Source organism: Gymnoscopelus microlampas, assembly GCF_963454915.1.
Source record: "Gymnoscopelus microlampas genome assembly, chromosome: 7".
NCBI classification, from domain to species: domain Eukaryota; kingdom Metazoa; phylum Chordata; class Actinopteri; order Myctophiformes; family Myctophidae; genus Gymnoscopelus; species Gymnoscopelus microlampas.
The window spans coordinates 11,835,001-11,859,368 of NC_139944.1; the positions used below are offsets into that span (position 1 = coordinate 11,835,001).

General features: G+C 42.3%; 3 protein-coding genes across 4 annotated transcripts; 1 reads left to right on the top strand and 2 right to left on the bottom strand.

The window, feature by feature from the left end:
- The first annotated feature begins 34 nt into the window (after positions 1 to 34).
- ruvbl1 (RuvB-like AAA ATPase 1) lies at positions 35 to 9,310 on the top strand. The gene is made up of 11 exons (XM_084062484.1): positions 35 to 331; positions 744 to 830; positions 953 to 1,085; positions 4,870 to 5,021; positions 5,523 to 5,612; positions 6,526 to 6,675; positions 6,811 to 6,874; positions 7,532 to 7,730; positions 8,173 to 8,275; positions 8,502 to 8,593; positions 8,872 to 9,310. Exons 1-11 carry the CDS (start codon positions 191 to 193, stop codon positions 9,029 to 9,031), a joined length of 1,371 nt encoding a protein of 456 aa, XP_083918610.1. The 5' UTR covers positions 35 to 190; the 3' UTR covers positions 9,032 to 9,310.
- Positions 9,311 to 9,568: 258 nt separating this feature from the next.
- mustn1a (musculoskeletal, embryonic nuclear protein 1a) lies at positions 9,569 to 12,237 on the bottom strand. 2 transcript variants are annotated; one of them, XM_084062915.1, is made up of 3 exons: positions 11,520 to 12,237; positions 11,236 to 11,359; positions 9,569 to 10,118 (listed from the first exon to the last, which is right to left on the bottom strand). In XM_084062915.1, the coding sequence occupies exons 1-3, from the start codon at positions 11,526 to 11,528 to the stop codon at positions 10,021 to 10,023; spliced, it is 231 nt and encodes a 76-aa protein (XP_083919041.1). In that variant the 5' UTR covers positions 11,529 to 12,237; the 3' UTR covers positions 9,569 to 10,020. The 2 variants fall into 2 exon arrangements, with proteins under 2 accessions (XP_083919041.1, XP_083919040.1); XM_084062914.1 differs by having other exon boundaries at positions 11,236 to 11,355; positions 11,516 to 12,236.
- A 433-nt stretch (positions 12,238 to 12,670) lies between these two features.
- On the bottom strand, positions 12,671 to 24,344 carry rft1 (RFT1 homolog). Its single transcript, XM_084062913.1, has 10 exons — positions 24,107 to 24,344; positions 23,214 to 23,299; positions 20,403 to 20,525; positions 19,442 to 19,733; positions 18,619 to 18,753; positions 17,193 to 17,453; positions 15,991 to 16,135; positions 15,788 to 15,893; positions 14,696 to 14,945; positions 12,671 to 13,772 (listed from the first exon to the last, which is right to left on the bottom strand). Exons 1-10 carry the CDS (start codon positions 24,167 to 24,169, stop codon positions 13,608 to 13,610), a joined length of 1,626 nt encoding a protein of 541 aa, XP_083919039.1. The 5' UTR covers positions 24,170 to 24,344; the 3' UTR covers positions 12,671 to 13,607.
- Between the last annotated feature and the right edge of the window lie 24 nt (positions 24,345 to 24,368).

Here is a 24,368-nt window from a genome sequence, read left to right on the forward strand (position 1 = left end):
CGGGGTATTACTTCCTCCAGCGCTCCTTAGTAACCCCTCATGGAAACACACACATTTCTTCTGTTTTGAGTTTGCGCGCCGGGTTGCGCGGGTTGTTGAGAGATCGAAGGAACATAGAACGGGTTTCCTCGAGCATCTATCACGCCTTTAGTCTTTATCTAACAATAAAACATACATCTAAAACACAAGCATGAAGATCGAGGAGGTGAAAAGCACCACAAAGACCCAGAGGATCGCATCCCACAGTCATGTGAAGGGACTGGGTTTAGACGAGGCCGGGAATGCCAAGCAGACATCAGCTGGTCTGGTGGGACAGGAGACTGCGAGAGAGGTACTACATCATTAACGGTGTTGAAGTGAATGATATGTATTATGATCAGTTAGAGCTGTGAAGTGTTCTGTGTATGAATCAATGGGTAGAAGGACACAACACGCACTTTCAATCTGCTGCACCTGCCACTGATCGACTGTGGTGTCGCTGTTTTTCATTAACATGGATTGAGAACAGAAACACAGCACATCCCTCTACGAATAAAACAATATCCGTGAACACACTACAGTCAGTGGTGTAAAGTAACCACTGACTGACTTAATTAAGTACGATTTTGAGGCAAAAGTAGAGAACAGCAACTCCTATCCCCGACCTGTTCTTATTAAAAATTGATGAGAAACACTGCCTTCAAAATGCTCTGAAAAATGGTCTGGCTGTGACTAAACCATATATACCTCTTTCTCTCCTTCAGGCTTGTGGCATCATTGTTGAGTTAATCCGCTCAAAGAAGATGGCAGGAAGGGCAGTTTTACTGGCTGGGCCCCCGGGCACAGGAAAGGTACTGTACTGTACTGTATAGTGTTGAAAGATGATGCTCATATATCAAATGTAATTGTTGTAGTTCTCCAGCACAGTCCTCTGTGGGATTTAATTGACCTGCTATGCCCTCCATGTCTCCAGACTGCCCTTGCTTTGGCGATGGCACAGGAGTTGGGCAACAAGGTGCCATTCTGCCCCATGGTAGGCAGTGAGGTCTACTCAACAGAGATTAAGAAAACAGAAGTGCTGATGGAGAATTTCAGGAGGGCCATTGGTGAGGGGCATTTTCTTCTACATAAAAGCACACATCCCTCTCATTTAGTAAGATTTCACTCACACCAGGGTTATTATATTTAACTAAAACTAATAGGGAAAATATAATTTTGTTTCTAGACAAAAACTAAAATTAAAGGAAAACTCAACCCATTTAGACCTGAGGCCGATTCTAAAAACGCCTTCTAAATCCTGACCTAAGTTTTCTGAAAAACTTCAAATATTTATTTAAAAATTAAAACAAATGTATATTGCTATGCCCCAAAAGGGGTTCCCGTCCTGAAAGGTAAAAAAAGGGGTTCCTGCCCAAAATGGGTTGACAATGGAAATCCAAATAAAATAAAGCTAACCCAAATTAAATGGACTACTACAGTAAAAATCATCTTGGTTTAGTTTTTCAACCACCGTTATCTGAAGTAATGCAATCTTTCATTCTACCTTTTTCTATGAATCAAGGCTTTCCTCACATAATACCTGAACAATTTAGAATAAAACTAGTGAAATCCTAAAACAAAATATAGCTGCAAGCAGCGATAATACGGGGCCAGTGAATAGAGAGAGAGAGAGACATGGAAACGGAATAGATTGAAGAGAGAGAGAGTGACATGGAAACATAATGGTTTGATTGGACATCTCAACCTACTGCCATTAACAGGATTCGAACTCTCAACCTTCAGACTAATAGGCTGCAACACTACCTATAGTGCTATAGCTTTGTCCAGGCTGATATTGTCTGTTGAAGATCATAAACTCTTGCCTTCTTTCATGAACCAAGCCCCTGTTTCACTAACACTAAGATCACTCGTTCACAAGCCATTTACCAATGAAGAAATTGTACATCTCCTCAGAACCAAAACTAATGAAAGTAGCCGATCTACAAGCTCACAAACCATGAAAAGTTGTGAGATTGTAGATCAGCTATTTTCAGAATGAAGTATGTCATACGTAAAAAACGTACTCTCAAATAAGCATTTCAGGTTATCTTTACCATTTGCACATGTATTCATTGATACAGTCATGTTGTTTGCAATTCAACTTAAATTAAGTCTACATCAAGTGAGGCTTGAACTGGCGACCTTGAGATTGTGAGGCATTCATTTAAGGGAGACGCCATTGGCCCAACAGACAAGTAACTGTGAAAAAGGAGATCACACAGATGATACAGTTTCACGCAAATAGCTGAAAAATCCTGGGTTTAAGTGTTTTTCAAACTGCTCAAAATTGCGGACAATCTAAGGGCGGAGCTTAATGGTCAAATCGATACGTGTGTTCCTCATGAGTCAAGGCACATGTGTAAGCAAGTTTCACGACTTTCGGCCAAACGAGGCATGACTTATGCCTGTTTAAAGTCTGCATTTTCAAAAAATTGCTATAGCGCCCCCTTTTGGCCAATTGGAGTAAGATTGGTTTCAGTGATATTTGGAATGACCCTGTACATTTCTGCAAAGTTTCAAAGAAATGTAAGTCTGCATGTATGTTTTAGGCACAGATGAATAATTTTCATAAAACTGTAATAGTTAAAATCTATCTCCTCCTGGGATTTTTGAGCAATCTGCACGAAACGTTTACCACTTGAACTTTGGACCTCTGCCTACAAAAATTTCCAACGGATTTTCCATAAGTGAAAAAATGCAGAAGTTAGGAGCCAATGACTGTTTTTCATATAATTCAAAATGGTGGGAGATCTAAAGGTCAGAGGTCAAAAGTCAGACCACGAAAGTTGTCGGGCATGAAGAGACGCATGTGTGTATCGAAGTTTCATGGTTGTAGGTCAAACAGGGCATGAGTTGTACCTGTTCAAAGTTGGCACTTTCAATTGAGTGCTATAGCGCCACCCTTTGACGAATGAGTGTGAGAATTATTTCTTGGTAGTTTTTCATGAGCATCTACCATAAGGCCGAGTTTCGTAAAAAGCGTATGCACGGTTAAGCCAGAACTGGCAAAAACAAGTATTTTTCAAACTGCTCAAAATTGCGGAAAATCTAAGGGCGGAGCTTAAGGGTCAAATCGATACGTGTGTTCCTCATGAGTCAAGGCACATGTGTAAGCAAGTTTCACGACTTTCGGCCAAACGAGGCATGACTTATGCCTGTTTAAAGTCTGCCTTTTCAAAAAATTGCTATAGCGCCCCCTTTTGGCCAATTGGAGTAAGATTGGTTTCAGTGATATTTGGAATGACCCTGTACATTTCTGCAAAGTTTCAAAGAAATGTGAGTCTGCATGTATGTTTTAGGCACAGATGAATAATTTTCTTTAAACTGTAATAGTTAAAATCTATCTCCTCCTGGGATTTTTGAGCAATCTGCACGAAACGTTTAGCACTTGAACCTTGGACCACTGCCTACAAAAATTTCCAACGGATTTTCCATAAGTGAAAAAATGCAGAAGTTAGGAGCCAATGACTGTTTTTCATATAATTCAAAATGGTGGGAGATCTAAAGGTCAGAGGTCCAAAGTCAGAGGGTGAAAGTTGTTCAGCATGAGGAGACGCATATGTGTATCCAAGTTTCATGGCTGTAGGTCAAACAGGGCATGAGTTGTACCTGGTCAAAGTTGGCATTTTCAATTGAGTGCTATAGCGCCACCTTTGGACGAAAGATTGTGAGAATTATTTTTTGATCGTTTTTCATGACCATCTACCATATGGCCGAGTTTCGTAAAAAGCGACAGCGCGGTTCAGCCAGAACTGCGAAAAGTGGCAGAAGAAGAAGAAGTGACAGAATACTGCCAATAACAATACGTGTACAGAGCAGAGCTCTGTCCCCGTAATAATACTACTTGTGCACCCATAAAACAACTAAAACTGGAATCAAACACCAAACTGAAAAACTAAAGAAAAAAAACGAATGCATATTTCAGAACTATAACTCACAGACACACACACACACACTTTGCTGTTTAATGTTTGATGGGCCCGAATCAAAGCGACATATTCAGCCCAGCTCCTCACTGAAGAGTCCTTGGCCCAGGAAAAGAGCAAGGTGCCCCACTCCACACCCCGTCCTGCCGAGCTGAAAGGCATCATGACACGGGGAGAGGGGATGTGCGTGTGAGCACCGTTGACAGGGGAAGGAAGGCCCCGGAGAGGAGAGGAGAGGGGAGGGGAGGGGGGGGAAGGGGCTCGTCTGCCCGTTGACATTACCTGTCACAGGGACGGAAATGGAGCTCTGGTTGACGGAGAGGTTGGTCAGCAAGTTGCCCCGCCCCCACAAGAAACACAAACATTCAACTATGGGAGGGGAGGTGAGGGAGAGATGGAGGGGTCGGGGGGAGGAGGGGGGGTATACATTCTGAGGTTGTCGTCACCCTCCTGATAAGAGCACCCTGACAGACAGACCCTGCCTTTAAGCGTGACTCTCTGACCCGCACCAGACAGAACCAGCCACCTGTGTGTTACTCGCACACCGAGCATGGCAAACACCAATTATAGCATGATCACGTTACATAGAATGATGCCCAGACATTATATACACGCACGCACGCACACACACACACACACACACACACACACACACACACACACACACACACACACACACACACACACACACACACACACACACACACACACACACACACACACACACACACACACACACACGTGCGCACACACATCATCATATCGATGTCCTTTCCCTGCAATAAATGCACCGTGGCATAGACTCGGAATGTGTCAACGTTAAAGATACATGAATGTCAAAGACTAAACAAGTCCTTATTATTCTGTACTGTGTGTGTGTGTGTGTGTGTGTGTGTGTGTGTGTGCGCGTGCGTGTCACATTTAGGCCTGCGTATCAAGGAGACTAAGGAGGTGTATGAGGGAGAGGTGACAGAGCTGACGCCCTGTGAGACAGAGAATCCAATGGGAGGTTATGGAAAGACCATCAGCCACGTCATCATCGGCCTAAAGACGGGCAAGGGTACCAAACAACTTAAGGTCAGTTCAAAGTCGCGTTTCTTCTCGTCTGGGAAAAACTAGGTATTACTGCCTTTTGCAAAATATATTCCTCGTTGAAGATCGACATGTTGAGGCCTTAAAGCTGCAATCCCCGGACTTTTCTTTTACTGAATAAAACATTTTAATGTGAATACAAAATAACTATCTCATCTGCAGTAGTTGGAGGTGGTCTCCCTACTCTTTCATTGAGAAATGTAGACCCTGGCGTCGGGTATGACACCAACCCTTTTTTGTGAGATGTATCATCCGAGTGTAAATTCCGATTATTTCACCTACCCTTTGCAATCCCCAGTGTTAATTATCGGTCAGTTTGGTTCCATTTATTTTGTACTCTTGCATATGGTAATGGGTACAAGTACTGTTATTACCCTTAACGTTTCATTCATTAAAGAAAAGTCCCCAGGTTGCAGCTCTAAGATAACACATTTCTGCAAAAGGCACGATCACTGACCGAAAATGTCCATCATTTTGTTGTCTCAGTTGGATCCCAGTATTTATGAGAGTCTGCAGAAGGAGCGCGTGGAAGTGGGAGACGTCATCTACATCGAAGCCAACAGCGGAGCGGTTAAGGTGTGTATGCAATACAGCATCCTATACAGTAGCTGCTTCACAACCTGCAACTGCACTGTTTAGTTGTATACATATACACTACTACACAGCATCCTATAGCTACCTCACATAGGCTCACAACCTGCACAGTTAAGGTCTGTATATACCACACAGTATAGCTTCCTCACACAACCTGCACCCGCACTTTTAAGGTGTGATATACCATACACGGCATCCTATAGCTGCCTCACAACAACATGCACAGCTGCACCTGCATTAGCTTGATTTTGATTGTAACAAAGGGCTGCCCATAATCTAACACTCCACATCATGTTTGGAAAGCAAATTAAGATCACTCTTGGACATTTAAAGAAAAATCCACAATAATTTATCTGTGGGATAACCGATAAGGCCCAAGTGAAGCGTTTTCTCTCTCGCCTGTCCTCTTCAGTCTTTCATCTCTCTCAGCCCTCCGTGAAAGCTCGGTTTCATCTCTCTACTGTACTCTGGAATGACCCTCTCTCTCATTCCTGCAGTTCTTCATAGGCCTGGTTCTGTTCAGCCTTATCTCTCCATCTCTCTCTCTCCTTCCCTCTGTTCCAGCAGTGGGCCTTGTGGCCATGCGCTGACAAGCTGTGTTGAAGGTTACTTTAATCGGTGCAGGTGGGCCAGGAGGCTCTAGTCAGTGGCCAAAAAGGAGGGGTGTACGTCGCCACATTTGTTGCCGTTGACAGCCATCTTCTTTCATCCTCGGCCTCATGCACTCCCTGCTGCATTGAGCTGGCACGGAGTTCAATCATACACCTGCTCTCTGCCCTCCTGTAGTAGCCTCTTTTGTTTCACTGCCGAGCAATATAAGACAACCTTTATTCTTTTGTTAAGTAAGCCGGTCTTTTATCCATTTATTAACCTTCTCGTTGCTATGTCTTTGCAGAGACAAGGTCGTTGTGACACCTTTGCCACAGAGTTTGACCTGGAGGCAGAGGAGTACGTACCGCTGCCTAAAGGCGACGTCCATAAGAAGAAAGAGATCATCCAAGACGTCACGCTACATGACCTGGACATCGCCAATGCCAGACCCCAGGTACATTACCCATTACCCACAATGCCACTCACTAATAGCCGATTGAAATGAGTGTTGCAGTTAACGTATCGAATAGATTACCTATTTTTAGATGAATATCCTGTTCTTCAATCAAACTTTGTCATTTTATCTCAGGGAGGGCAGGACATTCTCTCCATGATGGGACAACTGATGAAGCCCAAGAAGACTGAGATCACAGGTAAACATTTGAATCATGTGGATCTTGGGTTCCACATGGGACCGGCATGCCTCCAATGTGGATCTCGGACTTCATGTGGTTGTATGATTACAAAGAATGGTAATGTTTCAGCCCGATTCTAACCCCACTGACTGCCATTATAAAAGTATTAATGTTAAAGTAAATGCATGGGGTATTGTGCACAAGATGTCCAACGATTTGTGAGATTAGCTCCAGACAGACAGACACACAGACGGAAAGACCCTCTTATAGCAGGGGCGCAGCCATGGTTGGGCTAGCTTTCTATGTGGGTGGCCCACCCATGGCTGCGCCCCTGCTATAAGAGGGTCTTTCCGTCTGTGTGTCTGTCTGTCTGGAGCTAATCTCACAAATCGATTTAGCAAAAAAATATATTTTTATATATATTTTTTGATAATAAATCAGTAAAATCAGGCAAAAATAAGAATTAAATAACATAACCATAACACCGAAATAAAGTAACAATAAAACGCCCAAAATTCGCCCAAGAAATGCACATTTTCGCCCAAAATCCACCTACAACCGCACGCGTGCCCATCCGCTCCTGCCTAGGCCCAGCCTATAATAGCGTTCTGGCTGCGCCACTGTCTTATAGACCGCTAGATGTTTCCCTTCACAGTCTCCTCTCCTCTTCCACAGACAAGCTGCGTGCAGAGATTAACAAGGTGGTGAACCGCTACATCGACCAGGGCGTGGCCGAGTTGGTTCCCGGCGTGCTGTTTGTGGACGAGGTGCACATGTTGGACATCGAATGCTTCACCTACCTCCATCGGGCGCTGGAGAGCACCATCGCCCCGATTGTCGTCTTTGCCTCCAACCGGGGCAACTGCCTTGTCAGGTGGGTGTGTGAATATTTATGTCGTCGCTGTTGGGTGTAAACCTTGTCAGGGGATGAACTGAATTTTGACCATCGGGTAAAAATTTGTGTCGGATCCTGTGTCTAGATGAGACATGACCTTTGACACGATCTAAAAAGAAGAGCAGGGAGACAAAATACAACCACCCAATAAGTTATGTTATTAACATACTCTACTCAGACTGTACACAATTACATTTTATTCATAAAAAACGTACATAGTGCCACTTTAAGTAGTACAGCATTGATTTATGAAAAAACATAGACATTTGAATAATGCAGATACAAGGTTTCTACCCGACAGCGAGGTCAGGAGACCTTTAGAAACCATCTCGAGTGTTACTTGAACTGAGCAGAATCATGACACACACCTAGAGTACTTCAGACACAGTGTTTGTGACCGTTGTCCTCTCTCCTTCACCAGAGGAACGGAGGACACCTGCTCTCCTCACGGCATTCCCCTGGACTTACTGGACAGAGTGATGATCATCCGTACCATGCTGTACACGCCACAGGAGATGAAGCAGGTGAGGTGCACGTAAACCCTGGCGTCTATATTTTGGGTTTGCCATTATAGGCGAATTGTATATCTACAAGCTTGTGAGGTTGTAGATCAGCTATTTTTGAATTGCTTTTTCAGAATTGTCAAAGAATTCAGAAAATCTGGCTTATGTGATTAACACAGCCTGGTATGTTTGAGGATGCAGCCCGTGTCTGTTCATTTCTCATTGCTAAGACATTTGTTTATTGTAGATCATTAAGATCCGTTCTCAGACTGAGGGCATCAACATCAGCGAAGACGCACTGACTCATTTGGGCGAGATTGGCGTGAAGACCACCCTCAGGTAATGGTTTTACCTTCTCTCATGTGAACTGTTTAGAATGAAGCCTGATTTATGCAATGTGTTGCTCAACAAAAATAACTAAATAGTGAAATCTACAAGCTCACAACGCATCGTGCTGGGTTGCGTTTTGAGCTTGTAGGTCGGCTATTTTAACTATAAAAGAAAAGTTTGTTCATTAATCGTAATCGAGGCAAAAGCTGGAAATAATCGTGATTTGAAGTCATATCGCACAGCCCTAGCGTGTATACTGATGGCTCTTCTTTCCCGTTCATCGTCAGGTATGCAGTGCAATTACTGACCCCAGCCAGTCTACTGGGGCGTGTCCAGGGCAAAGAGGGTGTGGAAAGGGAACAGGTGGAAGAAATTAATGAGCTGTTCTATGACGCCAAGTCCTCTGCAAAGATCCTCCAAGACCAGCATCACAAATTCATGAAATGAGTGTCTGAACGTCCACCCTTTTCCTTCCTCTTCTGTTGTCTCCACATCTTGTCCATCACAGAGCAAAAGCATTCTCGTGTTCATTACGTTTTCATCCTGTTACCTGGCCGTCTTTCTCATTTTCTCGATCTATGTTCAGTTTGTCAATTTCTTATCTGCCTCTTGTTAAGTTCTTTCTAGAGTTGCCCTGCTTGTGCCTCCTTTACTATAGATTCTGTTCAGATTCTGTTATGTTTTAATTAAAATAGTTTTTTCAATAAAAATGAAAATGGAAAAAAAGTATACGTTTGTACATTACATGAAGTCAAGGATATGTATAACCTGTAAGGTGCGTTCACACAGGAGGTGAATATATCTTTTTAGCGGAATGAACGCGACACTGCATCGGGCGGCGCAAATAAGGCAAACCGGGTGACGCAAATATGGAAAATTTGCCTCTTCCTGGCCAAGCAAGCGAAGTGACCAGAAAAATACCTTCACCTCCTGTGTGAACACACCTTTAGACCAAGACACATAATCAACATTTAAGAAAGAATATAATAAACCAGATTTCCTTGCTTTTTATTTTATTGATAAGCGTGTTTCTTTTGTTTGATTTAGCTTACAGAAATAACATTATTTGGCCACAGGCCATCACACTCCAATCTTATGCCCATGTAGACTGCAAATTGTTTACCATTTCTTCTTGCATTTATTTTTACTGTAAACCTAAACACTACAGGAACAGCAACGGAAGGAACAGTGGTGGTATCACTAGCAAAAAACAATGCACTAAAACCTAACTAAAAAGAGTTGCTTAAATACAAGGGTGCCATAGCCACATATTATAGAATACTGAGTGCAAGAATGCTGGTATAACCATTTCACAAACATGAAGCCCCTAAAAGGGAGGCTTCGAGGTTATTCCCCTCTTGTTAAAATGAGCTTTCACAGCTGGGAAACAGCCGATCCTCCATCCTGAAGATGCAAGCGGTGGACAAGAAAGTCTCCTACTTCCTGATTGGTCGAGCTGAGGGCTTGCTGAAAGCGGTCTCTGCCCCTGACCTCGCTCCGCTGAATACAGAAGGAGCCGTTTTACCCGCCTTCTCTGTGAACAAAGTGACAAACAGACCTATAAGTACAGTCTGTCACTCCGTGAATGAGGCAGTTACATAAATGTAGGCCTGTCACAATTACTACATAATCACCTGATTGCAATTATTTGACATAGTCAAAATTATTTGAGATAATTGCAATTATTTAGCAGAATCATTTCCATTTATGTGTAAATGAATTGGTTGAAAAATAGGAACATTGCAAAAATAGCAATCTACAAGCTCAAAAATAGTGGAAATAGCCGACCTATTATTATTAAATATGGCCTGCTTTAGCCATAGTACATTCTTCATTTAGATTACCAGTCATTTCTTTGTCAAAGCCAAACAGAAATGTAATTTGTATTTGTGTCCCAACGTTCAATGCCAAAAACAGTTAAACCGTCAATTGCAATTGTTTGTACGACGATTGATCGTCAACTAATGATTGTGCCAATCCAATAGGTGCATGTACTGTTCAACCCATTAATACCGGGAAAGCATCTGTGTCATTTTACATTTTAGCTATTCAAAAAACAGCAGATATAAAAGTCACGCTATGAGCTTGTAGATCTGCTATTCTTTTAACATAAAAAAAATTGCACCATTTCTAATTTATATATTTTTAAAAGGAACATTTTTAAACTCAAATCTTTGCTTCTGATGGTCCCTGGAACAAAATATTTGGATATTCCGCGGCCAAATACATATTATATTGGGGGTCCTTGACATGAAAAAGTTTGAGCACCACTGATATAGAACGTTTTTCAGAAAACTGTTAGGATTTAGAAGACATTTTTTGAATCGGCCTCAGGTCCTAAGGGGTTAAATACACCAGCCTCATCCCACAGTGTCAAACACTCACAGTGAGACCATATCTTGGCCATCTCTGTCTTTCTGTATATGGAGTGGAAACTTTTACATCATGAGAGATGCTCCACTCACACACGCACGCACGCACGCACGCACACACGCACACACGCACACACGCACACACACACACACACACACACACACACACACACAGTTTAGCTTTACTTGTACATTAACCAGATGAACACCCACACGTTCACCTGGGAGAGACTGCCTGGTCCCTAATCACATTGTCTGTGAAGTGCTCCCTCTACTCACCACATTCCTGCATCACTTCAAACGTCTTGCTTTTCACTTGTGCTCCCGAGCCCAGTTTGTCTTTTGCTTCCCTCAGATCGTCCTCTCTCACGTCGGGGCGTTCTTGTTGCTCTTCCTCGCCTGGCTGAGGAGCATCAGAGCGGTGATCAGTTAAAACACCATATAAACACATCTGTAGAGATACTGTACAGAGTCTGGCACCGCAGCAGTTTAGCTCTCCGTCCAACAATGGAATGAGTTCTCACATGGAACATCTGCTAGATCTTAAAGAGCCTGATACTTGCCTGAGACATGGTTGGTTGTGTAGCTGAAGGTATCTGTTGAGAAATCTGTCCTCTCTTGAGCTGATTGTACAGTTTTTTACTGCCTCAAAGTCCAGCCCAACACACACATTTATAGACCCACACGGCAGTTATTCTCCCGTGGACTACAAATGTATTTTGCGAGGCCAATAGATGACTCAGATGATTCACAGGGACTCCTCCCTCCTCTTCCTCCCTGGTTGTGTTTACACTCCACGGGGTCCTGGGTTTCTTCGGTCCATCACTAGGGAATGATGTGATCACTGCTTACAGCTGGCACTTTAATTATTACATTCTCTACGCTCCACGGGGACAACTCAAGTATGACGAACACTAAATATAGTCCACTCGTCCCCTCCCACCCTTTGTATGGGTTTCTTTCTTTAAAGTTACTTTCTACAGTATTGGTCACATCTGAATTTGCATTCCTTGATATATATAGTTGTCGCTCCATTTTAACCTTACTGAGAGACATTATGCCACAGTTACAGATACCAAAAGGACAAAGCAAAAAGAAAATACATTACATTGCAACTAAAGAATGCTGGCTCCACCCCTTCCTGTTCAGTCATTACTCTGCCCTTGGGGACCCTAATTCCAGCAGCCCTTTGTATAAGAGACATTACATGGCACAGAACACAATGTCTGAGCTCATGCTGACTTCTGCCAACCACACCATACGTCCCTCTAGTTAAAAGGTGTATTCTTTTTTTTATGAGGATGAGGACTGTAATCATCAAAACACATCTTGGACATTTTCATAATGAGGTGTCATTTTCTGTCTGACGTATGCCTGTACTACATGAAAGCAATACGGCACTTTATACGCAACTCACTTTAGTATACAATATACATTTCCCTCTAAAACGCTGCTAATTTCCCAGTGGAATACTACACAAGCCAAGTGGAACTTGATTTAGTCTTAGCATTAAATAGATATACTTTGCACCTTTGTACCTTCGTTCTTATATTTACGTTTTATGCTCCGTTTCCCTGTGTAATGTAATGTACTCCACTGTCTACCTGTTTTAGTTTTTATGTTTTTCTGTTGGGACTGCGGATGTAAATTAGCATCTTTGATAAGTCTGGTGTATTTACGTTCCATTGTAATGTATGTGTAATGTAAAATGTAATGTTCATTAATATGAGGTATCCTGTCTAAATAAACAAATAAATACTTCTAATGTCAAAATGAACATTTTATAGGATCAAGTACAATGTGATTCTATGATGCTATGTAACACGTTCAACTTTGCTACTTTAGTTGACAAATAGTCCAATGTGCTGCCTACGTCTCCCAGTTGATAAAAAGCCAGTTTAAAAATGCAATGTGTCATCACTCATGCCAATGTTTAGACTAGGGGCTTAAGTGGCTAGTGTTCCATCTACTTATTTGAAAGAGACACCCTGACAGAGACACCCACACACATACACCTACCTCATCTATTTCAGTACAGGATTGGTATTGGTACACAGCTTTATTCAAATTTGTAACAGATGCTCAATTTATACTCCACAGTACAACGGTATCGCTTGCTGAAACCTTTGCTTGAAAATCTGTTATTTTCGGCAACCGACAACATGGTACGATTTAGTATGAATTAAGCTTAACGCATGCACCAGCCTCATTCTTCCCCTCTTATTTTCACCTATCTGCCCATGACAGATTACTATTCAGTACCGAACCACTGCTCCCAAGGTGCGTACGTCGTACATTCATAACTACCCATGAATTTAACATATATATGAATCACTATATAAAACTATACATTGATACTGTAAAAGAAATGTGCCACTGAAACTCTTAAAGAAAATAATGGCATTTCTTCTTCATACTCCTATGTTATATAACATAGAATTGGTCCAGCGTAGAATTGGTCCACATCGCCTGTATTAACACATGCATGCATACACACACCCATGAATGCACACATACGTACACACAGGCCATCTCCTTGGGGGCGGGGGGGGGGGGGGATCCCCTCATTCCTTTGAGACCCGATGTTTTCGCCACCCGATGTTTCGGGTCAAAGTGTCCTTCCAGTCCAATCTGCCTATTTCAAGACAGATTTATGTGTCTTTCTTTGTGTATCGAGACAAAAGCTGTGTCCTAACAAACTGAACAAGTTTGTGCTCCGTCAGGAGAACAGTGACCAGCACGACCAGTAAACATCCTCCTCCCACAGCGATATGGACCAGTCTCAATATCCAGCCACTGTCACAGCAAAATAGACCCTAGAATAGGCGGAAATGGCAGGTGTGCGTTAGGACCATGGATGATCTTTAGTCATTCATTATAGTCTATGAACTACTTTCAATTTGACGTCCCTATTTTGGGCATGTAACATGGTGTCCCGCTGTCCCTATTTTGGGTAAGCTCAGCTTGTATATTGGCAAATTAGTATTTGTTTATTTTATTTTGAAATAGCTCTTAACACATAGACAGCCAAGGACGAGAATTGACGAGAATTCGTCCAAACACTCACACCGCGAAGGACAAGATTCGACGAGAATTTGTTTTTTTGTGGTTTTATAAAAGATTGCGCTGTTTTCTATCACCCGAGTGATCACTTTCTACTCACATGGATCCGGAAATAACGTCGTCCGAAGATTTCCACTTCCGTCCACTTCCTGTTTAGCGTTTTCATGAAAACAAGCTGTATCTTGAGTTGACTTTTTTTGCCCTGCATTTCGTGAGGCATGCCATTTTCAACATGCTGTTACAAGGCAAGGGGCGGTCGCGGTTGGAATGTTTTTGCTCTGGGCGACGCACACTGATACCGTGTGTGTTTACAAACGCTCAGACGAGCGATCATAATGGATATACGTTTTCTGTGACCAGTTGAAAAGGTAAAAAAAACGAAAATCGCTGGCAGAGGGCAAACACAGCCAGAAATAAGTCTGGCAGTCAATGAGTTGAGTGGTTGAACTTGTTCATGAAATTCTGATTCATATTCACTGAAATAGCACCACGACAGTCATATTATTCAGAAAATGCGGAATGTTACGCCTAAATTATACTTTGTCAGAAGATGATGTCACGTGCCATGTGCCAATAATAACAGATTTTCAAGCGGAAAAACGCGACGCATAATGAATTAGGTGAATCAGCATTATAAATAAGACTTTACAGTGACAGAGACATGGTTAGTTGGTACCTCGGAGATGGCAGTGATGACTGCACTGACACCAAGTGCGAGCAGCAGGGCTGGGGCGGGCCACAGGCCTCGCAGGGGCCTCCACTGACTCCACTGGAAGTAGCGCTGGATGTACATGACGCTGTGCAGAATTCGGAGGCCCATGTTCAGACAGTTGGCCAGTATGAAACCCACACCCCCTGCCCACTGTGTCAGAATGTAGGAGAGGAACAGGAAGGACCCAGACAGGCCCAGCATCACCAGGTTATACCTAATGACACAATAGACAAGACAAAAAAGACGGCATTCAAAGTTACTGTATAATTTATATATTTTTGTTCGAGTAAGTGTTAAATAGCTCTATATTCAAAGAGTGTTTGTTCAGTTCAAAGTTAAACCTCTAAGTTCCGATAGTAATCATTGCTGTAGTGTTTGTTCAGTAACATGGGTCTCTCCATCACTCCGGCTCTTAAATAAACTGAAACAAATATTTAAGGTCAGGGGTATCAAAGCAAACAGAAATGAAACACTATGAAATTGAAAATAATAAATGATCATTGTGGGGTTCTCTCCCTTGATAGGATCAAATTGGTATCCCAACCCGATTTCTTTTTTGTCTACTAAAGAACTGGAGTTTGTTTACTGAACAAACACTCTACTGCAATTATCACTATTTAATATATATACAATATACAACGTTTTTTTTACAACAAAATACTTTTTTTTATACACATTCATGTGTTTTTGACAACTTTTCTAAACACTATTTTTATGGTGTCTTCCCCCGACACCAAAATGACGTAGGCATCGTAAATGTAACATAATTGTATTTATTTATGCATTTTACAGTTAATAAATACAGTTTCTCATGACTTGTTGTTGCTTTACCCTGCAGCAGTCCTTTTTTAGCTGTAATTCCGCACAGAAAAATGCTGTAATTACAGAACTACACGGTGCTTTGCTAAAAAAGACTTTAACACTGACTTTAACACACATCACTTACACCCCCTTTAACTGACCTGTTATCATTCAATTCTGTGCATTTGTATGATGCGTACAGTATATATGTGCGTTGGCATTTGCGTGTATACTGTATGTGCGTTGGTGGATTACCGGTCAACCTCTTCCTGGCTCATGGCAGCAAACACGAAGCACTCGGTCACACCGTTGACAGCTAGTAGGAGCACATAACAGCTGTAGCATCGCAGCAGAGTGGGCCCTTCAAAAGTATACAAGATCACCATGATCAATAATGCATCAGAATGTCTCAAGTACACTCATACCGTCTCCTGTGATATTGTACGTAGCGGACTGACCTGCCCCACTACTCAGCAGAGAGCCTCCATAGATATCCAGGGCCAGGTGAGAGTATGCATAACCAAACACTGTGATAATCAGGCCGATCACAAGCACCAACTTCAGCAGACACTCCAGGACCTCGGCCACGATAGCGACTTCCTCCTGCATTCAAAGAAACATGGCGCATTAGTGCCTTGACATAACCCATTAAGAACGGGAAAGAATCTGTGTACTTTTTCAATTTCTTTGGCTTTTCTCAAAAATAGCAGATATACAAGCTCATAGCGCGGCACCGACTGCCGCACTATGAGCTTGTAGATCTGCTATTTTTGAGAAAATAAATCGTGAAAATGTGTGCAAATCTTTGAATATATCTATACATTTTAACTCAACTCTTTGCTTCTGGGGGTCCCTGGAACAAAATATTTTGACATGGGGGGGGGGTCCGCGGACAAATTCATATTATTTTGGGTGGTCCTTGACATGAAATAAGTTTGAGAACCACTGATATTATAGCAACATACGTTTTTTTCAACAAAAAAAAAATACAATTTAGAAGACATTTGTAGAATCCCCAGAAGCAAAGATTTGAGTTAAAAATGTTCGCTTTTCGATAAAAATAATTAAATAGAAGATCTACAAGCTCATAGTGCGGCACCGATTTTTGAATAGCCAAAGAAATCTAAAAATAACGCACAGATGCGATCCCGGTCTTAATGGGTTAAACAGCAGACGAGGATTCCTGATCAACCATTCACAAAGGCATTGGTATAGTCCCAAGTACTGGGTTATATTGGAGTGATTTATACGTCAGCTGCATGCCAGTTATTATACATTATTATACAATATATTATGGATCACGAAGCACAAAAGGGGGGGGGGGGGTGATTCTCTTCGTTTCTGTTTTTCTTTCGTTAAGACTTCAAAATCAGTTCTCTTTGTTTGTCATGTATGTTCTGTATGTAGAAAGGGTAGGCAGAATAAGCTTATTAGCTTCAGCCTATACCTTTGGTCATAACTATGTAATATAATGTATTATTGTTGTTGTTTTTATGCACATGGATTATATTGTTTACATGGTTGAACTGATGACAAAAATAAAAGAAAGCGTCGCGCAATGAAAATATCTGACCTACGAGCTCACAATAAGCTGAGTTTAAGTGAGCTTAAGTTGTCACAGCGCAAGGCGTTATAACTCAGGCCTAAGGACGGTGCTAACCTGTTTTTGCTTCTTGGCATCACGTCCTCTCTCGAGCACTTTGGCGAAGAAGACATAGAAGCTCTCCTCTATGGGCAGGAAGATGAAGCGAGCCACCATGGAGCCCAGGTTGTTGACGATGTCGTAGACGCCCTGGTCTCCGAAACTGAGGACGTTCAGGAAGGTCATGACGTAGCGCTCGCCCTCCGTCAGGATCTGCTTCAGGAAGGACTGCTTGAAGAAGCTCCAGGTCAGCCTGGCCATTGTCCAGTCGATCAGAGGCTAGGAAAACAACAACACAAGGTGACACGGAAGCCCTGTTGTTGAGACCGAATGTCTTGTAACCAGAAAGTCATTGGTTTGATGCTCTGCATTGCTCCCTATAGAGCAGTGGTTTTCAACCATTTTCATATCAAGGCCCATTATTTATTCGGCATTTGAGCCACAGACCATTTGATGAGATTTAGACTCTCAGACGCAAAACTTTAAATATTTTGTTGTCGTTGTCTAAGATTCCAAGCTATATTGATGTTGGTACAATAGAGACACACGGCCGGAAGCGGAAGGCCTACAAATTCACGCCCACTTTTGAGACAGCGCCGCTACTCGAGGTCCGTTAGAACGGTGAACTGCAGTTCTCAATGCAATCTCTATGAGAAACTTTAAATATTTTGTTGTCGTTGGCTAAGATTTTGTCCACAATTCCATGCTGTATTGATGTTGGTACCATAGGAGAGACAACAGGCAAACGTTGATCAAAATAACAATTCTTCTACATTCTCTAATTGTGTAGACTTCTTGTAAATGAAGTAATGCAGAACAATGATTTAACTCTTGAGAGTGTAAAATGAAACCAAATGGACCCTTACGGGTCCATTTGGTTTCATTTTACACTCTCAAGAGTTAAAGATGTAATAATGGTTACCATCTCCATCATTTAGCTGGGGACCACCTGAAGCCCCCTCAAGGACCACTGGTGGTCCCCGGACCACTGGTTGAGAACCACTGCTATAGAGGACCTAATCCTGAATCGATGCTTGTTCATCCTGCGAGACATATTACGACCAAAATATAACACCATTTAATATAAAGTACATAGAGACGAACACCCAGCCATTCAAGGTTGGTTACTGAGGGCAACAACAAATGCCCAGGAAATAATGTATCACACACCCATAGCTGTATTCAGTCACAAAGATCAATACATTTGATCGACGGAGAAACCGCTGACCATGTTTGACACGCCGAGTTCTTTCCACAGCAAGGACGCTAACGGCGACAGTTCAGCAAATGATGGCACTTTGATTGGTCAGCTGTCTTGTTGGGCCCCTATGCATTATCAGCCCCCTCACCCAGGGCGAATAAAAGACTAGGTATGTGATATTTACTGAATGGTCAATGATCACTGATGTTGCGCTGAGGCGAGCTTTTTATTTGTAAATAGTACCTCTCCTTTATTCGTCCACGGCAGCAGGTCTCCAACGCTGTGCACGGGGAAATACTTCTTGTCTGCATCGTCGGAACCCAGGAACCGTATGAAGTAGACCGCATAACACAACACCAGGAACCCTGTGTACACAAACTAAGAAAAAAAAAGCTATGCCTTAATAATCCATTCAATAATCAATAATCCGGGAACGCATACCGTGTCATTTTAGATTTCTATGGCTATTCAAAAATAGCAGATATACAAGCTCATAGCGCGGCACCGAGTGCCGCACTATGAGCTTGTAGATCTGCTATTTTTGAGGAAAGAAATCGTGAAAATGTGTGCAAATCTTTGAATATATATATACACTTTTTACTCAAATCTTTGCTTCTGGGAGTCCCTGGAACAAAATATTTTGAGATAGAGGTCCGTGGCTAAATACATATCATTTTGGGGGTCCTTGACATGAAAAAGTTTGAGAACCACTGATATATATAGCAACATACTTTTTTCCCTTTTTTTTTTACTGTTAGGATTTAGAAGACATTTGTAGAATCTCCAGAAGCAAAGATTTGAGTTAGAAATGTTCCCTTTAAAAAATGTATATATATATTCAAAGATTTGCCCACGATTTAAAATGAATATATAGCAGATATACAAGCTCATATGAGCTTGTATATCTGCAATTTTTGAATAGCCAAAGTATAAAATAACGGTTAAAGTGCGTTCCCGGTTTTAACGGGTTAAAATTCCCTTCACATAATAAATAGCAAGCACGCAAACATTTTCATTAACAGTAACAGCAATGGGGAAGAGACTTCATCTCTTTCTTTTTTTTTACCTGAGCAGCAGAGAAGATGTAAAGCCCCCACTCTGGAGCCGAGACCACCAGAACCACCGTCAGGATGCACTTAGCGAGCATGGCTAGGCTCTCTGCTACCACTTTGAGCTTGAGGAACATGTGCGTCTGGGCCAGGACCCAGAGGGGCTCGGCCAGCAGCTCCTGCACGGCGGCCAGAGCAAAGATCCCCACGGCGGGGCCATAGTGTGGGACGGCCTGGGGGTCTGGGACTTCCAGGAGCCACAGCCACACGTACACCAGGAGGGACGCCCACAACACACCCAGGGGCAGCCTTGGAGGAGAAGAAAAAGGCACACATGCTGTACATAAGGGCTGATCTCGCTCGTGTAGGTTAAGCGAATACTCAAGAAGGTGTTTTTTGTGACCCATTTTTAAATATATTTTTGGGGGCTTTTCTGCCTTTATTGATAGTAAACAGTAGAGAGAGAGACAGGAAACGGGGAGAGAGAGACGGGGAGTGACACGCAGCAAAGGTCGCCAGGCTCGGGAATCGAACCCGCAACTCACTGTCAGGCTGCTTTAGAGCCTATACACATATATATGGTATGTGCCTTAAACACTAGGCCAGCGTCGCCCCTTTTTGTGATCATTTTGAAAAATAAATCCTATATCAACGAATCAACGACTATGATTAGTCTGATTAAACACTTAAGGGCTGTATTATACTTGTACTATGGTGGTGTGAACATTTTTGAAAATAGCTGATCTACAAGCTCACAACGCATCGCATCACCTCGTGATCTTGTAGATCTGCTATTTTCACTATTGAAAAAATGACTGTTCATTACTTGTTATCGAGGCAAAAGTTTGAAATAATAGTGCTATTGATTTAAAGTCATATCGCACAGCCCTACTGTTCATACATACAAACCCATGCAAGTTGAGTGTATGATCTCAAGTAAAGAGCTCTGTCTCAGTGCTTATGGTCGGTCAAACTCACGGCAGCCACAGTAGATTGATGATCTGTCTCCAGTTATGGCCTGTCCCTGTTCCCGCACTCAGACAAGCCCTCCGGAACGCTTCTCTGGATAAGAAGACTACTGTGGAATACAGTAGTGTCAGCCTACACACACACACACACACACACACACACACGCACGTGCACGTGCACACACACACACACACACGCACGTGCACAGACACACGCACGTGCACACACACACACACACACACACACACACACACACACACACACACACACACACACACACACACACACACACACACACACACACACACACACACACACACACAGCTTAAGTAATTCTGTTGGAACGTATTATTAACTTCGCGTCACCAGGTTTTCCGCTGTACCTGTGGAAACCTGGTCTCCATTCTGTGTGATGTGGTCTAGACTAGAGCCCACCTTCTCTAATAAATATTCTGTGACCAGTTTGTGCCTGTGTTATTATTACCCCCACATAAATGCAGAGTCGAGTAGTCTGGTCTCGAGAGTCGCTACGAGGCAGAAATAAAAAATGTGACTTAACAATTAACATAGTATTCCATGAAGTACTTTGAGAATCTCCCCGGAATCATAAGATTACATCTTGGTTGGAACCTTCTGCACCTTAATCCCATGTATAATGCACAAACTTTTTTTAGTTTTTTTTATTGCGCTTTTTTTTCTCTCTAAGCACCTTAGCGTCTATAAGTATATCATGCACAGTATACATACATTGCTGCTATGCTCAGGCACCTTAGTTTGTTTCTTATCTCAGGTACTTTGTAAATATGTAGATAACTTGTTTTTGGCCTTCTATTGTTCTCTTGTTCGATCTCCTTCCCACTTGCCCCCTACCCCTCTTCTTCTTCTCTCTCCCCACTCTTCTTTCTACGGAATTTAACGTTGCGATGGGAGTGATGTACAAAAACGAATTTCACCCACTTATTTACCTTGTAAACCTGTGATGTGACAATAAAACTGATTCTGATTCTGATTCTGAACATTAACACATTAAACCGGAAACTGAATTTCCCTTTCTGGATTAGGCGGCTCTAAACCGGATCTGACTGCACCCTGCTAAGTGAATTGATCCCCAGGCATGCAAACAGCCCAGAGGTGAAAAGGGTGACAACATGTTTTTTTCGGGTCAGGTGTCACACAATTTGCCCTATTTGGATTCAAAACGGCTATTGTAGCTGAAAAGCTACAATTTTGCATGTCTGGAACCCAATCTGGGTTTCTCAAAGTGGGTGCCGTGGCACCCCAGGGTGCCGTGATGCAAGTGTGCCGCAGGATACTTTCATAATATTTGGAATTCATTAATATCACTGCAGTTTAACCACTTAGATCCTCTATACTTATTACTTGCACAGTACTTGGTGCGTTCTTTTTCAATCTACAACAAATCTCTTGGCCAAAAATAGCAGATCTACAAGCTCACAACGTGTCGCAACGCGACAAGTTGTGAGCTTGTAGATCTGCTATTTTTCCCGAATGCCCCCCCCCCCAGAATAGGAATGCTGGGGTTCAAGTGTTAAACGTCAAGTATAACGTTATTTTCAATCTGTCCTAATGGAAACAGATATTCTCTCAAGTTTTCCTCGTGACATGCTGTATTTTAGGGGGAAAGATTTATATTTTTATTTATATATTTACGTAGCGTAATATGATATAAATGTAATGTGCTATAAAGTAACAGCGTAATTCAGGGGTGTAGTGGATGAAAACTTTATTTTACAGGGGTGACCTGAGACAAAACAGTTTGAGAACCACAGGTATAGACTCTGTGCAAACCTGTTTCCTGTTAAGGTTCTATGTTCTCTGGTCCATAGCGTTAGAAGGAGTTCTCCTTAAAAAAGGTAGGGTAAGTGATTTACTTTGGTTAAAATACGTGTTAAATTCAAGAATAGCAGATATACAAGCTCATAGCACGTCACTTTTACTGAACAAACAGTAAAAGGAGTCTCCCATGTCTCTCCAACTCTTTATTAAACATAAAATGCATTTTCAGTGCTCTCTCCTGATTGGCTTAAATGTTGTCACCTACCTGAAAATGTACTATATTCTGTTTACTAAAGAGCTGGAGAGACCCCTGTGACCGAACAAACGCTCTGTAGCAATGATTACTATCATAATATAGCACTTTAACCTTTTTAACAAATAAATATAAATTACCAAAAAATATCACTTACTCTACCTTTAACTCCTCCTAACACTATGGACCCACCAGAGCAATTTCCGGTAATTTTAACCGTAGCTTCATTTGATTGGCTTTGCAGCTGAACACACACACAAATAAGCGTGTCATATTTGTGTTTCCCGTTCCAAATCTGCTGCCAGTTCAAGCCAATCAAACAAAGCTGGGACACTGAACCAGAACAGAAAACAGTTATGCCATCTGGAAACCTGGGATTACAGTTATGCACGGAGCCTATTGTAGCGATCAATTATAGAACAGTGCTCTGATGACAGAGTGGCTTAACGCATTAGTTCTCAAAAGTGGGGTCCGGGGACCCCCAGGGGTCCTTGGGGGTGTACCAGGCGGTCCCCAGCTAAATTAGTTAATATAGTGTCACAATCGTTTTAACAACTTTAACCATATTTCAAAAATTGGCTATACAAAAATAGCAGATCTACAAGCTCATGAGCTTGTAGATCGTGCCACGCTATAAGCTTGTAGATCTGCTATTTTTGAAAAATCGTGAAAACGTGTGCATTATTTTCAGATGGGGGTCCACGGTCAAATACATATCAATTTAGGGGTCCTTGGCACAAAAAAGTTTGAGAACTACTGGCTTAACTTACCTGACGTTGACCACACCAATCAGCTCTTTGGACACAAACCGCAGTGTGAATGCATTCAGCATGAAAGTGAGCACTCGAAACATTACCTGAAACATGAAATATAATGCGTCAATCATTTGAATTATCCACACAAAATCAGATTGCTGTTCTTTTGGACCACATTAAAATCACAACACAAGAGTACAAAACATATAGCCTCTAGCCTTGGATCAAGACTATCACAGGTGTATTTTATCGAGTCTGATTTTTACTTTCGTAGATATGAGTCTTGGGCCTCACACCCCAATTGTCGCTGGACATCCGTGCGGAAAGCCCGTACTTCTCCTCACATTTACAAAATAAATCATACAAAGTGCTGACCCTGTAGCCACGGATGTTAACTCGACATTAGGAGCCCGTGTGCAATGTATTAGTACATATTCTTCAATAGATATGTGTTTTAATCCCGTCTGTGTCGGAATCTGTCGGAAGTTCCCTGTATTTCTCAATGGGCCGTAGTGACGGGGCGCATCCGGTGAACGCCGGTATTACACTCAATGTAAACAGGAAGTAAACGAGAGGGGAAATGGCGTTCAGGCACAGACGGGATTAAAACCCATATCTAATGAAAAACACGGACTAATACATCACAAAGATTCCGAATGCCGAGTTAACATTTTGGGCAACCGGGTAAGCACCTTATATTTTGCATGTGTACATACTCGGAGACATACAGACTTTACGGGCGGATGTCCAGTGACACTCGGGGGGGGGGGGGTAAAGCCCAAGACGATCATAGATATGCAAATGTCAAAATCGATAAAATACATCTATGACAGTCTTGCTCCAAGGCTAAAAACATACTATAGCCTCCACAGTATTGCCTCTGAAGTATTCATTCACCATTCATTTACCTGTAGCAATACGTTGTATGATGCGAGAGTGGATGCATTCTTCAGAACGTCTTCTGAGCTCATCTTGAAGAAACCTGGCTGATTCCTACTGCCTTCCAGATGATCAGAGAGAAACACAGTGTCAGTGTGATCGTGGTCATGTTGAGATCGTCATGTTGTGAGAACTGTGTGTGTGTGTGTTTGAGGTTGAAAATGTTTGTGAATTAGCAGCTCTTCCTTTTCATTGCCAAGTTGACGCTGCAGTGCAACAGATGTACATTTT